Source organism: Pristiophorus japonicus, chromosome 20, assembly GCF_044704955.1.
Source record: "Pristiophorus japonicus isolate sPriJap1 chromosome 20, sPriJap1.hap1, whole genome shotgun sequence".
Lineage (NCBI taxonomy): Eukaryota > Metazoa > Chordata > Chondrichthyes > Pristiophoridae > Pristiophorus > Pristiophorus japonicus.
In genome coordinates, this window is record NC_091996.1 from 91,800,354 (window position 1) to 91,815,421 (window position 15,068).

Consider the following 15,068-nt stretch of genomic DNA (forward strand, 5'->3'; position numbering starts at 1 on the left):
TGGATTGGGTGCCGGTGTTGGTCCATGGATTGGGCGCCGGTGTTGGTCCGTAGATTGGGTGCTGGTGTTGGTCCGTAGATTGGGTGCTGGTGTTGGTCCATAGATTGGGCGCTAGTGTTGGTCCATAGATTGGGCGCCGGTGTTGGTCCATAGATTGGGCGCCGGTGTTGGTCCATAGATTGGGCGCTGGTGTTGGTCCATAGATTGTTCACTGGTGTTGGTCCATGGATTGGGCGCTGGTGTTGGTCCATAGATTGGGCGCTGGTGTTGGTCTGTAGATTGGGCGCTGGTGTTGGTCCATGGATTGGGCGCTGGTGTTGGTCCATAGATTGGGCGCTGATGTTGGTCCATGGATTGGGCGCTGATGTTGGTCCATACATTGAGCGCTGGTGTTGGTCCATAGATTGGGCGCTGGTGTTGGTCCATGGATTGGGCGCCGGTGTTGGTCCATGGATTGGGTGCCGGTGTTGGTCCATGGATTGGGCGCCGGTGTTGGTCCGTAGATTGGGTGCTGGTGTTGGTCCGTAGATTGGGTGCTGGTGTTGGTCCATAGATTGGGCGCTAGTGTTGGTCCATAGATTGGGCGCCGGTGTTGGTCCATAGATTGGGCGCCGGTGTTGGTCCATAGATTGGGCGCTGGTGTTGGTCCATAGATTGTTCACTGGTGTTGGTCCATGGATTGGGCGCTGGTGCTGGTCCATAGATTGGGCGTTGGTGTTGGTCCGTAGATTGGGTGCTGGTGTTGGTCCATAGATTGGGCGCTAGTGTTGGTCGATAGATTGGGCGTCGGTGTTGGTCCATAGATTGGGCGCTGGTGTTGGTTCATGGATTGGGCGCTGGTGTTGGTCCATAGATTGGGCGCTGGTGTTGGTCCATAGATTGGGCGCTGGTGTTGGTCCATGGATTGGGCGCTGGTGTTGGTCCATAGATTGGGCGCTGGTGTTGGTCCATAGATTGGGCGCTGGTGTTGGTCCATAGATTGGGCACTGGTGTTGGTCCATAGATTGGGCACTGGTGTTGGTCCGTAGATTGGGCGTCGGTGTTGGTCCATAGATTGGGCGCTGGTGTTGGTTCATGGATTTGGCGCCGGTGTTGGTCCGTAGATTGGACGATGGTTTTGGTCCATAGATTGGGCGCCGGTGTTGGTCCGTAGATTGGACGATGGTGTTGGCCCATAGATTGGGCGCTGGTGTTGCTCCATGGATTGGGCACTGGTGTTGGTCCGTAGATTGGGCGCTGGTGTTGGTCCGTAGATTGGGCGCTGGTGTTGGTCTGCAGATTTTGGGAGCTGGTGTTGCTCCGCAGATTGGGCGCCGGGCGCTGGTGTTGGGCGTCTGTGGCCCCGTTTTCCACTCGCCGTCTTCGCCAGTGACAAGGTACTTGGCTGGCTCCGAAGGCAGCTAGGCAAAGTGGCCACCATTTTCTAACTGGTGCTTGCGCTGGGCCAGCTGCCTTATCCAGGGGCAAAGTCCCCATGCAAGAGAAAACCCATCTTTCTTTGATTTGCTGGTGATTTTTTAATTGTCCTTATCCAGCACGGAAGAGACATGAATATAACTCAGACATCCTTGAACAACACTGGATCAATGAAATGGGTGAAAGGCAAGCAGCATATCAGTGAGTATTGCAGTGATATATAAGTGTTTAGAATGAGGCAACCTTATTACACCGAGTGAGAATCACGGCATTTTTCTGCTAATGTCACTTTGAAACAGCAACTCAATGTAGAGCAGGCATCAAACTTGGGATCTTCTTATAGTTTGTGGCAAACAGCCACACAGGCTGGTGTGTGTCTCTCTGGGGTCTGAACGTCTCAGAGTGCTCAAGCACTGTCCTCTCACTTCTCGAACCATGGGTTCAAACCCGGCCCAGGCAGGATAAAGATCTCCTGAACTCATGGTTACAAATGTTTTTGGTACAGGTGGTTTGAAGCAGGTGTTGACCCAGCTAGTGCAGTAAATTTGTGCTCTTTTCATGAACTCTTCTCGTAAACTTGTCCTGGGCTCAAACTAAGGGCAGGCTGATCATGGGGATCCTGGGGAGCAGTTTGTTGAGATCTGCAGTCCCTCCCCCTTCAGGATCAGCACGTTATCTGCAGCCAGCGAGTCTGAACCTCGAAGTGATGTCATTAAGGTCAAGAGGCAGGAACTAAAGTCACAAAGGTCAAGAGACGCATGCATGACCTTTGGATACCTTATGATGATAGATTGAGTAGACTGGGTCTTTACTCGTTGGAGTTCAGAAGGATGAGGGGTGATCTTACAGAAACATTTAAAATATGAAAGGAATAGACAAGATAGAGGCAGAAAGGTTGTTTCCACTGGTCGGGGAGACTAGAACTAGGGGGCACAGCCTCAAAATACGGGGGAGCCAATTTAAAACCGAGTTGAGAAGGAATTTCTTCTCCCAGAGGGTTGTGAATCTGTATAATTCTCTGCCCAAGGAAGCAGTTGAGGCTAGCTCATTGAATGTATTCAAGTCACAGATAGATAGATTTTTAACCAATAAGGGAATTAAGGGTTATGGGGAGCGTGCGGGTAAGTGGAGCTGAGTCCACAGCCAGATCAGCCATGATCTTGTTGAATGGCGGAGCAGGCTCGAGGGGCTAGATGGCCTACTCCTGTTCCTAATTCTTATGTTCTTATGTTCTTATAACCTCTGCTCCCAATGGCCGCCAAACCTCTACACCAACCAGTCCCACTGGGCTGGACACCAGGATTTCCTGCCTGCAAAAAAAGACAAAAAGTCTGGCAGTGAGGGACAAGTGTCTTGTCTGCAAAGAGTTTGGTGCTGGTCGGTGCCAGGGACCCAGGTCTAACCCTTCAGGGCTGACTATCAAACGGCAGGTGTCAAGTCACCAGCATTGAGCTGGGGTGGCTACAGTGGAGAAGGGAGCCCGCAACAAGCCTGATGTATACGCTCATATATGGAGATTAAATAGATTGGCGTATTCCGTGTGGTGTCCCGGTGTGAAGTCACGAGTAATGTAAATACTGTAGCACCTTCCATGTCAACCTATGATTGCCAGATAGATAATAGTACCTGCTCTCAGGCTGAACACCCCTCTCCCCTCACCTCTATACTGGTTGGAAGAGTCAGATGTGAAATTACTTTGTAAAGTTTCACCTCAGTTCTCTATTGGCACAGATGTGCCTCAGAGATGTTATAAAGGGGGCACAGTTTGATAGCGCCCCATTTTGAAGTTAACTATTAACTTTTTGAAAAATTAGCGTCTGGCGAAATGGCTTGTAAAATTGTTGGAAATAGGGCATTTTCGTCCCAGGAGTGAAGGGGGGCAGTAAATGAGGCTGCACATGTCCTAACTCGCACTGAGTCCTGCTCACCCATCACCCGCTGTGCTCGCTGCCCCGTGTCCCAACTCGCACTGAGTCCCGCTCACCCATCATCCCCTGTGCTCGCTGACCTCCATTGGCTCCCGGTTAAGCAACCCCTCGATTTCAAAATTCTCGTCCTTGTTTACAAATCCCTACATGGCCCTCGTCCCCTCCCTATCTCTGATTTCCTTTAACCCCACAAACACACTCCTGTGCTCCTCAAATTTTGCCTTTTGAGCATCCCTGATTGTAATCGTGCAACCATTGGTGGTCGTGCTTTCTGTTGCCTAGGCCCCAAGCTCTGTAATTCCCTCCCTAAACCTGTCTACTGTCGTTCCTCCTGTAAGACGCTCCTTAAAAACTACCTCTTTGACTGAGCTTTTGGTCACCTGCCATAATTTCTTCTGACGTGGCTTGGTTTCAAATGTTTGTCTTATAACACTGCTGTGAAGCGCCTTGCAATGTTTTACTATGTTAATGAAGCTATATAAATACACGTTGTTGTTGTTATCTAACCCGTGCAGTCCCTGCCCAGGGAGTGTTTGATGGGACAGTGTAGAGGGAGCTTTACTCTGTATCTAACTCCATGTACCTGCCCTGGGAGTGTTTGCTGGGACAGTGCAGAGGGAGCTTTACTCTGTATCTAACCCCGTGCTGTACCCGCCCTGCGAGTGTTTGATGGGACAGTGTAGAGGGAGCTTTACTCTGTATCTAACCCCGTGCTGTACCTGCCCTGGGAGTGTTTGATGGGACAGTGTAGAGGGAGCTTTACTCTGTATCTAACTCCCTGTACCTGCCCTGGGAGTGTTTGATGGGACAGTATCGAGGGAGCTTTACTCTGTATCTAACCCCGTGCTGTACCTGCCCTGGGCGTGTTTGATGGGACAGTGTAGAGGGAGTTTTACTCTGTATCTAACCCCATGCTGTACCTGCCCTGGGGGTGTTTGCTGGGACAGTGTAGAGGGAGCTTTACTCTGTATCTAACCCCGTGCTGTACCTGCCCTGGGAGTGTTTGATGGGACAGTATAGAGGGAGCTTTACTCTGTATCTAACCCCGTGCTGTACCTGCCCTGGGAGAGTTTGATGGGACAGTGTAGAGGGAGCTTTACTCTGTATCTAACCCCGTGCTGTACCTGCCCTGGGAGTGTTTGATGGGACAGTGTAGAGGGAGCTTTACTCTGTATCTAACCCCGTGGTGTACCTGCCCTGGGAGTGTTTGATGGGACAGTGTTGAGGGAGCTTTACTCTGTATCTAACCCCATGCTGTACCTGCCCTGGGGGTGTTTGCTGGGACAGTGTAAAGGGAGCTTTACTCTGTATCTAACCCCGTGCTGTACCTGCCCTGGGAGTGTTTGATAGGGTAGTGTAGAGAGTCCTGCCCTGGGTGCTTGGTGCTGACACCTAGTGCAAACACTGAAAGGTATTCCATTCTTTAGCATAACATCACTCAACTTAATAAGCAGTGGTATTACACCAAAAATATCGATTGCATAGTTGATTTTTTATATTGAATACCTTTGCCTTGCTATTTCAGGTGGAGCACGTATGCACCTGGAATTCCCAGATGTATCAATGCAGAAACTATCAAGGATTTGCCCAAAGATGCACGTTTTACAGTTGAGAGGAAAATTGGAGTAGTATTCAATGTTGATTCTGCGTAAGTATTGTTTAAAGTCAAAAATTCACACAACAGTGCTCAGATGGATCAGCTGATAAATGCTTTGCCCAGGTGATGTTCAGCCACAGGCACCATGGCTATAGAAATCCACTGTAGCCTCTGTAGTCATAGCTAGAGAATCCCACAACCAACGGATCAGATCAAAGCTCTGCAGTCCTGCTACATCCAGTCGTGAATGGCGGTAGACCATTAAACAACTAACGGGAGGAGGAGGCTCCATGAATATCTCCATCCTCAATGATGGCGGAGACCAGCACGCAAGTGCAGAAGACAAGGCTGAACCGTTTGCAACCATCTTCAACCAGAAGTGCCGAGTGGATGATCCATATCGGCCTCCTCCTGAAGTCCCCACTATCACAGAAGCCAGTATTCTGCCAATTCGATTTATTCCACATGATGTCAAGAAACAGCTGAGCGCACTGGATACAGCAAAGGCTCTGGGCCCCGACAACATCCCGGCTGACGTGCTGAAGACTTGTGCTCCAGAACTAGCCGCGTCTCTAGCCAAGCTGTTCCAGTACAGCTACAACACTGGCATCTACCTGACAATGTGGAAAATTGCCCAGGTATGTCCTGTCCACAAAAAGCAGGACAAATCCAATCCGGTCAATTACCACCCCATCAGTCGACTCTCAATCATCAGCAAAGTGATGGAAGGTGTCGTTGACAGTGCTATCAAGTGGCACTTACTCACCAATTACCTGCTCACCGATACTCAGTTTGGGTTCTGCCAGGACCACTTGGCTCCAGACCTCATTACAACCTTGGTCCAAACATGGACAAAAGAGCTGAATTCCAGAGTTTAGGTGAGAGTGACTGCCCTCGACATCAAGGCAGCATTTGACCGAGTGTGGCATCAAGGAGCCCGAGTAAAACTGAAGTCAATGGGAAGATGGTTGTGGTTGTTGGAGGTCAATCATCTCAGCCCCAGGACATTGCTGCAGGAGTTCCTCAGTGCAGTGTCCTAGGCCCAAACATCTTCAGCTGTTTCATCAATGGCCTTCCCTCCATCCTAAGGTCAGAAGTGGGGATGTTCATTGATGATTGCAACTCTTCAGATGATGAAACAGCCTATTCCCGCATGCAGCAAGACCTGGACAACATTCAGGCTTGGACTGATAAGTGGCAAGTAACATTTGAACCACACAAGTGCCAGGCAATGACTATCTCCAGCAAGAGAGAGTCTAACCAGCTCTCCTTGACATTCAACGGGATTACCAACACCGAATTTCTACCATAAACATCCTGGGGCAGCAGGTGCATGGGAACACCATCAGCTCCAATTTTACGCTCCAAGTCACACATTATCCTGACTTTGAAATATATCACCGTTCCTTCATTATCACTGGGTCAAAATTCTGAAACTCCCTCCCTAACAGCACTGTCGGAGCACCTTCACCATGCGGATTGCAGTGGTTCAAGAAGGCGGCTCACCACCATCTTCTCAAGGGGCGATTAGGGATGGGCAATAAATGCTGGCCTTGACAGCGAGTCCTACATCCCATAAACGAATAAACAGTAATTTCTGCTGCTGAAACCCTCATCTGTGCCTTTGTTACCTCTAGACCCAAATTTCCAACACTCCCCTGGCTGGCCTTCCACCTTGCACTCTCCATAAACTTGAGCTTATCTAAAGCTCTGCTGCCCCGTGTCCTAACTTGCACAGAGTCCCGCTCACCCATCACCCCCTGTGCTCGCTGCCCCGTGTCCTAACTCGCACCGAGTCCCGCTCATCCATCACCCCCTTTGTTCACTGCCCCGTGTCCTAACTCGCACTGAGTCCCGCTCACCCATCACCCCCTGTGCTCGCTGCCCCGTGTCCTAACTCGCACCGAGTCCCATTCACCCATCACCCCCTGTCCTTGCTGACCTATATTGGCTGACCCACATCAATTTTAAAATTCTCATCCTTGTTTTCAAATCCCTCCATGGCGCTCGCCCTTCCAGATCTCAGTAAGCCCTGCGATTCTGGCCTCTTGCGCATCTGTGATTTTAATTGGTCCACCATTGGAGGACATGCCTTCAGCTGCCTAAACTCTGGAATTCCCTCCCTAAATCTCACCCCTCTCCACCTCTCTTCTCCTTTAAAACGCTCCTTAAAACCTACCTCTGACTAACGTTTAAGTCAGCTATCCCAATATCTCCTTATGTGGCTCAGTATCAAAAGTCTGATAACGCTCTTGTGAAATGCCTTGGGTTGGTTTACCACATTAAAGGTGGTGTGCAAATGCAAGTTGTTGCTCTATTGTTGCTGTGACAGTACAGACCTGGCCTGTATGGCTCAATACCAGACCAGGTGCCGCATTCGCCTCCTCACTCACTGGGGCTCCTGAACTCACCTCTGCCTGCAGCAGTAAAAGTTTCCACTTTTTGTTGCATTTAATTGTAACATGTTTTTGTTATCTCAGCATGTTAGAACTTGGTCTGGACCCACTGAAAATCTCAAAGAAGATATGGAATAGCCTGGGTGATCTGCATAAAAAGTGTGACTTCAGCAGTATTCCAATCTCAGGTAATACCTAACAACACCCACTTGTATTTTTAGATAAACAATGGGGCTTCACAACGAATCAGAGGATAAAAGCCCACTATTGTACCAAGTCACACAGACTAGGAAGATCTCACCTTCCATCCCTGCTTGGTGCTGATTTATCTGCTCGTAGTTTGGTGCCTCTGTTGTCCCTGTGTCAGAAGATTATGAGTGCTGATGCCAACTATGAACTCGGGCACATAAGATTCCAGTACGGTACTGAGGATGTCTTTCGGAAGTGACGTTAAACCCAGGACCTGGCTCCCCCCTAGCAGGGGATTGTGAAAGATCCCACGGCACAATTTTGAAGAAGAGCGGGGGGGAGTTCTTCCATATGTCCTGGGGCCAATATCTATCCCTCAACCCACATCACTACAAACAGATAATCTGGTCACTTATCTCACTGCTGTTTGTGAGACCCCGTTGTGGGCAAATTGGCTGCTGCTTCCGTCTTCATTACAACATTGACACAGTGTGTGTGTGTTTGTGCCCGGTTGTGTCTGGATGTGTGTATGGGGCTCTGTGTGTGTGTGTGTGTGTGTGTGTGTGTGTGTGTGTATGGGGCTCTGTGTGTGTGTGTGTGTGTGTGTATGTATCGAAGCACAGAATGATACAGCACAGAACGAAGCCATTTGGCCCATCATGCCTGTGCCAGTTCTTTGGTAGAGCTACCCAGTTAGTCCCACTCCCCTACTCCTTACCCACAGCCCTGAAAATTATTTTCCCTTCAAGTATTTATCCAATTTCCTTTTGAAAGCTACAATTGACTCAGTCTCCACCACCCTATCAGACAATCCATTCCAAATCCTAACCTGTTTGGTCCCGAATCAGCCATACCCTTCCTTTGATGACCCTTTTACTATTTGTATATTTATAAAATACTTTTGGGTTCCCTTTTATGTTAGCTGTGTGTGTGTGTGTGTGTGTGTGTCGTTGGTTGTTTGTGTCGTTGGTTGTGTGTGTGAGTGTGTGTCTGGTTATGTGTGTATCTGGTTGTGTGTGTGTGTGTGTCTGGTTATGTGTGTGTGCCTGGTTGTGTGTGTGTGTCTGTGTGTGTGTGTGTCTGGTTATGTGTTTGTCTGGTTATGTGTGTGTCTGGTTGTGAGTGCGTGTGTCTGGTTGTGAGTGTGTGAGTGTGTGTCTGGTTATGTGTGTGGATGTCTGGTTATGTGTGTATCTGGTTGTGTGTGTGTGTGTGTGTCTGGTTATGTGTGTGTCTGGTTGTGTGTCTGTTTATGTGTGTGTCTGGTTGTGTGTGTGTGTGTCTGGTTGTGAGTGTGTGTGTGTCTGTGTCTGTGTGTGTCTAGTTGTGAGTGTGTGTGTGTCTGGTTGTATGTGTGTGTGTGTGTGTCTGGTTGTGAGTGTGTGTGTGTGTCTGGTTGTGAGTGTGCGTGTGTCTGGTTGTGAGTGTGTGTGTCTGGTTGTGTGTGTGTGTGTGTCCCTGGTTGAGTGTGTGTGTGTCTGGTTATGTGTGTGGATGTCTGGTTATGTGTGTATCTGCTTGTGTGTGTGTGTGTGTGTCTGGTTATGTGTGTGTCTGGTTGTGTGTCTGTTTATGTGTGTGTCTGGTTGTGTGTGTGTGTGTCTGGTTGTGAGTGTGTGTGTGTGTGTGTCTGTGTGTGTCTAGTTGTGAGTGTGTGTGTGTCTGGTTGTATGTGTGTGTGTGTGTGTCTGGTTGTGAGTGTGTGTGTGTGTCTGGTTGTGAGTGTGCGTGTGTCTGGTTGTGAGTGTGTGTGTCTGGTTGTGTGTGTGTGTGTGTCCCTGGTTGAGTGTGTGTGTGTCTGGTTATGTGTGTGTCTGGTTATGTGTGTGTCTGGTTGTGTGTGTGTGTATGTGTGTGTGTCTGGTTGTGTGTGTGTGTGTCTGGTTGTGAGTGTGTGTGCATCTGTGTGTCTGGTTGTGAGTGTGTGTCTGGTTGTGTGTACGTGTGTGTGTCTGGTTGTGTGTACGTGTGTGTGTCTGGTTGTGAGTGTGTGTATCTGGTTGTGTGTGTATGTGTCTGGTTGTGTGTGTGTGTGAGTGTGTGTCTGGTTATGTGTGTGGGTGTCTGGTTATGTGTGTATCTGGTTGTGTGTGTGTGTGTGTGTCTGTTTATGTGTGTGTCCCTGGTTGTGTGTGTGTGTGTCTGGTTGTGTGTGTGTGTCTGGCTGTGAGTGTGTGTGTCTGTGTCTGGTTGTGAGTGTGTGTGTGTCTGGTTGTGAGCGTGTGTGTGTCTGGTTGTGTGTGTGTGTGTCTGGTTGTGTGTATGTGTCTGGTTGTGAGTGTGTGCGTGTGTCTGGTTGTGAGTGTGTGCGTGTGTCTGGTTGTGAGTGTGTGTGTGTGTCTGGTTGTGAGTGTGTGTGTGTGTGTCTGGTTGTGTGTGTGTGTGTGTGTCTGGTTGTGTGTGTGTGTGTGTGTGTGTCTGGTTGTGTGTGTGTGTGTCTGGTTGTGTGTATGTGTGTCTGGTTGTGTATTTGTGTGTGTCTGGTTGTGTGTGTGTCTATGAATCTTTCCCTGCACATTCCTCTCTAGTTTCTGTTAATCTCTAACTATGTACTCTTTATTCTCCCATTGCCCTTGCTGTGATGAATTCAAAACTCATTCCATCATCGCCATTGTAACTCATTCTTTCTCAATAACTGGAAACCATCTATCAATGCCATAAACCACAGCTGAGCAGTATCTAAACAAAACTTTTTCATTTATCTCATCTTCTACTTTGTTGAATCTTGTTTTCTCTGGGGTCATGATCACACAAGTTTCTTGGAATCGAGGAAACCTTGCAACCTTTGCACGTTTGAGTGCAGTCCTGTTATGACTGTCGGCAGAATCATTGGCAAGTATGAATCCAACAAGCCCTACTATTGCAGCTTGCAAACATACCAGCAGGAGGGGTGGGGCAGGGAAAGCTGATCCGGGGGGGCAGGGAGGTGAGATCTCGGTTTGGGGGGGGTGGGGGGTGCCGGGAGATGTGATCCCGGGAGATGGGGGGGGGACGGGGGGACTTGGAGAGCTGATCCCAGGGGGGCAGGGAGGTGTGATCCCGGGGGATGGGGGGGGGGGGCAGGGAGAGCTGATCCGGGGTCGGGGGGGGGGGGGGGCAGGGAGAGCTGATCCTGGGCAGGGCAGGGAGGTGTGATCCCGGGGAATGGGGGGGCAGGGAGAGCTGATGTGGAGAGGGGACTGAGGGCAGGGTGATGTGATCCTGGGTGGTGGGGGATAGGGCAGGGAGAGCTGATCCGTGGACAGGGACAGCTGATCCCGGGTGGTGGTGGGGGGAAGGGGACAGGAGAGCTGATCCCGGGTGGGGGGGGAAGGGGACAGGGAGAGCTGATCCCGGGTGGGTGGGGGGAGGGGGGTGCCACCAGCAGTAGCCCAGAGCTACATTGTGGGACCAGGAGGGGCACACCTGATCTCTTGCTGGGAAACAATGACTGGCCATTACAAATCGCCCCCACTCAGTTGTTGATTGCCTATGTGATAAACGGGGAATATCCAAAGTGGTATTAATGGGAGAATCCACTTATGGTATAAACCGTTTGGTTTCCAAAGGACTGTACCATCACGGATCCCCACTGCCATCGAATGCAGTGTGCACTGAGGTGAACAATGTGTCTGCTTTGTCCCTTACAGCGTATGTGGCGAAACACTGGAAGGAAGACACGTTCTTTGGTTACCAATATCTGAATGGATCAAACCCTGTACTAATCAAACAATGCACAGCCATCCCATCAAAATTCCCTGTTACGGATGAAATGGTCTCCCCCTCTCTTGGGCCAAGCACCTCGCTCCAGCACGAACTCCAGGTAGGTGTGGTCTAACCGCACTGTCACACGGCACTCATCATTGCAGATAAACAATGTTAGAGGAGTCAGATAATACAATAATCCCAAAAGCAAAGCTTCACGTTATTTCTGGACCTGTTTGGACTGCAGAGTGACTTGGATAGGTTAGGTGAGTGGGCAAATGCATGGCAGATGAAGTATAATGTGGATAAATGTGAAGTTATCCACTTTGGTGGTAAAAACAGAGAGACAGACTATTATCTGAATGGTGACAGATTAGGAAAAGGGGAGGTGCAACGAGACCTGGGTGTCATGGTACATCAGTCATTGAAGGTTGGCATGCAGGTACAGCAGGCGGTTAAGAAAGCAAATGGCATGTTGGCCTTCATAGCGAGCGGATTTGAGTATAGGGGCAGGGAGGTGTTACTACAGTTGTACAGGGCCTTGGTGAGGCCACACCTGAAGTATTGTGTAGTTTTGGTCTCCTAACTTGAGGAAGGACGTTCTTACTGTTGAGGGAGTGCAGCGAAGGTTCACCAGACTTATTCCCGGGATGGTGGGACTGACATATCAAGAAAGACTGGATCAACTGGGCTTGTATTCACTGGAATTCAGACGAATGAGAGGGGATCTCATAGAAACATTTAAAATTCTGATGGGATTAGACAGGTTAGAAGCAGAAAGAATGTTCCCAATGTTGGGGAAGTCCAGAACCAGGGGTCACAGTCTAAGGATAAGGGGTAAGCCATTTAGGACCGAGATGAGGAGAAACTTCTTCACCCAGAGAGTGGTGAACCTGTGGAATTCTCTACCACAGAAAGTTGTTGAGGCCAATCCACTAAATGTATTCAAGAAGGAGTTAGATGTAGTCCTTACTACTAGGGGGATCAAGGGGTATGGCGAGAAAGCAGGGACGGGGTACTGAAGTTGCATGTTCAGCCATGAACTCATTGAATGGCGGTGCAGGCTCGAAGGGCCGAATGGCCTACTCCTGCATCTATTTCCTATGTTTCTATGTTTCACCTGATTATTTCACAACTCAAGATGATTCAATAGGTTTAAACAACAACAACTTGCATTTATGTAGCGCCTTTAATGTAGTAAATCTTTCCAAGGTGCTTCACAGGAACGTTATCAAACAATATTTGATACTGAGCCACATAAAGAGATATTAGGACAGCTTGGTCAAAGAGGTATGTTTTAAGGAGCGTCTTAAAGGAGGAGAGAAGGTAGCGATGCGGAGACATTTAGGGAGGTAATTCCAGAGCTTGGGGTCCAGGCAGCTGAAGGCACGGCCACCAATGGTGGAGTGATGGAAATCGGGGAAGCACTAGAGGCCAGAATTGGAGGAGCTCAGAGATCTCGGAGGGTTGTGGGGCTGGAGGAGGTTACAGAGATAGTGGGTGAGGACCATGGAGGGATTTGAAAACAAGGATGAGAATTTTAAAATCCAGGGGTTGTGAGGACAATCTCAGACAGTGGCCAAGGAGAGAGATGAAGTCGGTGGCTGGGGAACAGAGTTTGTGATGGGGACCGAACACTATGGCCATGGCCAAAGTCACAGAGATTCCCCATCATCCCTGACTGGTCCCTATCTCTCTCTAACTATTCCTTTGCTTAATAAAGGAATTCAAATTACATTGTAAATAATACAATAAGGAGTATACAATAGTAAAATCAGTATAATAAAGATTAATTATAATTAAACAAAATTAAATAATATGTATCATAATTATAAATTAAGTTAAAATGAGAAAATCAGCAATTGAAGCAAATTAAATCTGTTATTAGCTTTTTTTAAAACTCATTCCTTTTGCTATTTCCTTTTATATCATCTGCTAGTCTTTTTCACGTTCACTTTTAGCCCCTTCTAATCTCCCTTTTTATCTCCTCACCGTACATAAGAACATAAGAAATAGGAGCAGGAGTAGGCCATTTGGCCCCTCGAACCTGCTCCGCCATTGAATAAGATCATGGCTAATCTGATCATGGACTCAGCTCCACTTGCCCGCCCGCTCCCCATAACCCTTTATTCCCTTATCGCTCAAAAATCTGTCTATCTCCGCCTTAAATATATTCAATGACCCAGCCTCCACAGCTCTCTGGGCAGAGAATTCCACAGATTTACAACCCTCTGAGAGAAGAAATTCCTCCTCATTTCAGTTTTAAATGGGCGGCCCCTTATTCTGAGACTAAGCCCCTAGTTTTAGTTTCCCCTATGAGTGGAAATATCCTCTCTGCAGCCACCTTGTCGAGCCCCCTCATTATCTTATATGTTTTGGTAAGATCACCTCTCATTCTTCTGAACTCCATTGAGTATAGGCCCAACCTACTCAACCTAGCTTCATAAGTCAACCCCCTCATCTCCGAATCAACCTAGTGAACCTTCTCTGAATAGTCTCCAATGCAAGTATGTCCTTCCTTAAATACGGAGACCAGAACTGTACGCAGTACTCCAGGTGTGGCCTCACCAATATCCTGTACAGTTGTAGCAGGACTTCTCTGCTTTTATACTCTATCCCCCTTACATTAAAGGCCAACATTCCATTTGCCTTCTTGATTACTTGCTGTACCTGCATACTAACTCTTTGTGTTTCATGCACAAGGACCCCCAGGTCCCTCTGTACTGCAGCACTTTGCATTTTTTCTCAATTTAAATTATAATTTGCTTTTCTATTTTCTGCCAAAGTGAATAACCTCACATTTTCCCACATTATATTCCATCTGCCAAATTTTTGCCCATTCACTTAGCCTGTCTATATCCCTTTGCAGATTTTTTGTGTCCTTCTTTACAATTTGCTTTCTGTCATGTGTGTATGCTTGGGGTTACTAGCCACCAGGTGGCGCCACTGTCAGAGGTCATTGGGCTGTACGCACGTGTGTGCGGCCAGCTATAAAAGGCCAGCCATCACTTTGGGTCCTAATAAAACAGAGCCAGGTTTGTACCTGTGTTAGTTTACAGTATTCAATCTATCGAGTTATTACATACATAACACTTTCTCACCCATCTTTGTATCATCAGCAAACTTGGCTACATTACACTTGGTCCCTTCATCCAAGTCATTAATATAGATTGTAAATAGTTGAGGCCCCAACACCGATCCCTGTGGCACCCCACTAGTTACTGTTTGTCAACTGGAAAATGACCCATTTATTCCGGCTCTCTGTTTTCTGTTAGTCAGTCAATCCCCTATCGACACTAATATATTACCCCCAACCCAGTGAACTTTTATCTTGTGCAGTAACCTTTTATGTGGCATCTTATTGAATGCCTTCTGGAAATCCAAATACACCACATTCACTGGTTCCCAATTATCCACCTTGCTCGTTACATCCTCAAAGAACGCCAGCAAATTTGTCAAACATGATTTCACTTTCATAAAACCATGCTGACTCTGCTTGATTGAATTATGCTTTTCCAAATGTCCTGTTACTGCTTCCTTAATAATGGGCTCCAGCATTTTCCCAACGACAGATGTTAGGCTTAATTGGTCTATAGTTTCCTGCTTTCTGTCTTCCTCCTTTTTTAAATAGGGACGTTACATTTGCAGTTTTTCAATTCGCTGGGACCACCCCAGAATCCGAGGAATTTTGGCAGATTACAATCAATGCATCCACTATCTCTGCAGCCACTCTCTTTGTAAGGCACCAGATCCAGGGGACTTGTCCGCCTTTAGTCCCATTATTTTACCAAGTACTACTTCTTTAGTGATAGTGATTGTATTAAATTCCTCCCTCCCTATAGCCCCTTGATTATCCAC

The 15,068-nt window shown here is 48.1% G+C and overlaps 1 protein-coding gene and 1 long non-coding RNA gene across 4 annotated transcripts in view; one reads left to right on the top strand and one right to left on the bottom strand.

Moving 5' to 3' along the window:
* The window catches only part of LOC139232681 (uncharacterized), a 106,932-nt gene that overhangs the window by 55,525 nt on the left and 36,339 nt on the right, over window positions 1–15,068 (bottom strand). The window lies entirely within an intron of this gene.
* The window catches only part of LOC139232680 (polyunsaturated fatty acid lipoxygenase ALOX15B-like), a 50,830-nt gene that overhangs the window by 9,220 nt on the left and 26,542 nt on the right, over window positions 1–15,068 (top strand). Inside the window, exons 3-6 of the mRNA XM_070863149.1 lie at window positions 1,536–1,617; window positions 4,870–4,992; window positions 7,422–7,525; window positions 11,156–11,328. Of these exons, the coding sequence (XP_070719250.1) occupies window positions 1,536–1,617; window positions 4,870–4,992; window positions 7,422–7,525; window positions 11,156–11,328 (482 nt within the window). The remainder of the gene's footprint in view (window positions 1–1,535; window positions 1,618–4,869; window positions 4,993–7,421; window positions 7,526–11,155; window positions 11,329–15,068) is intronic.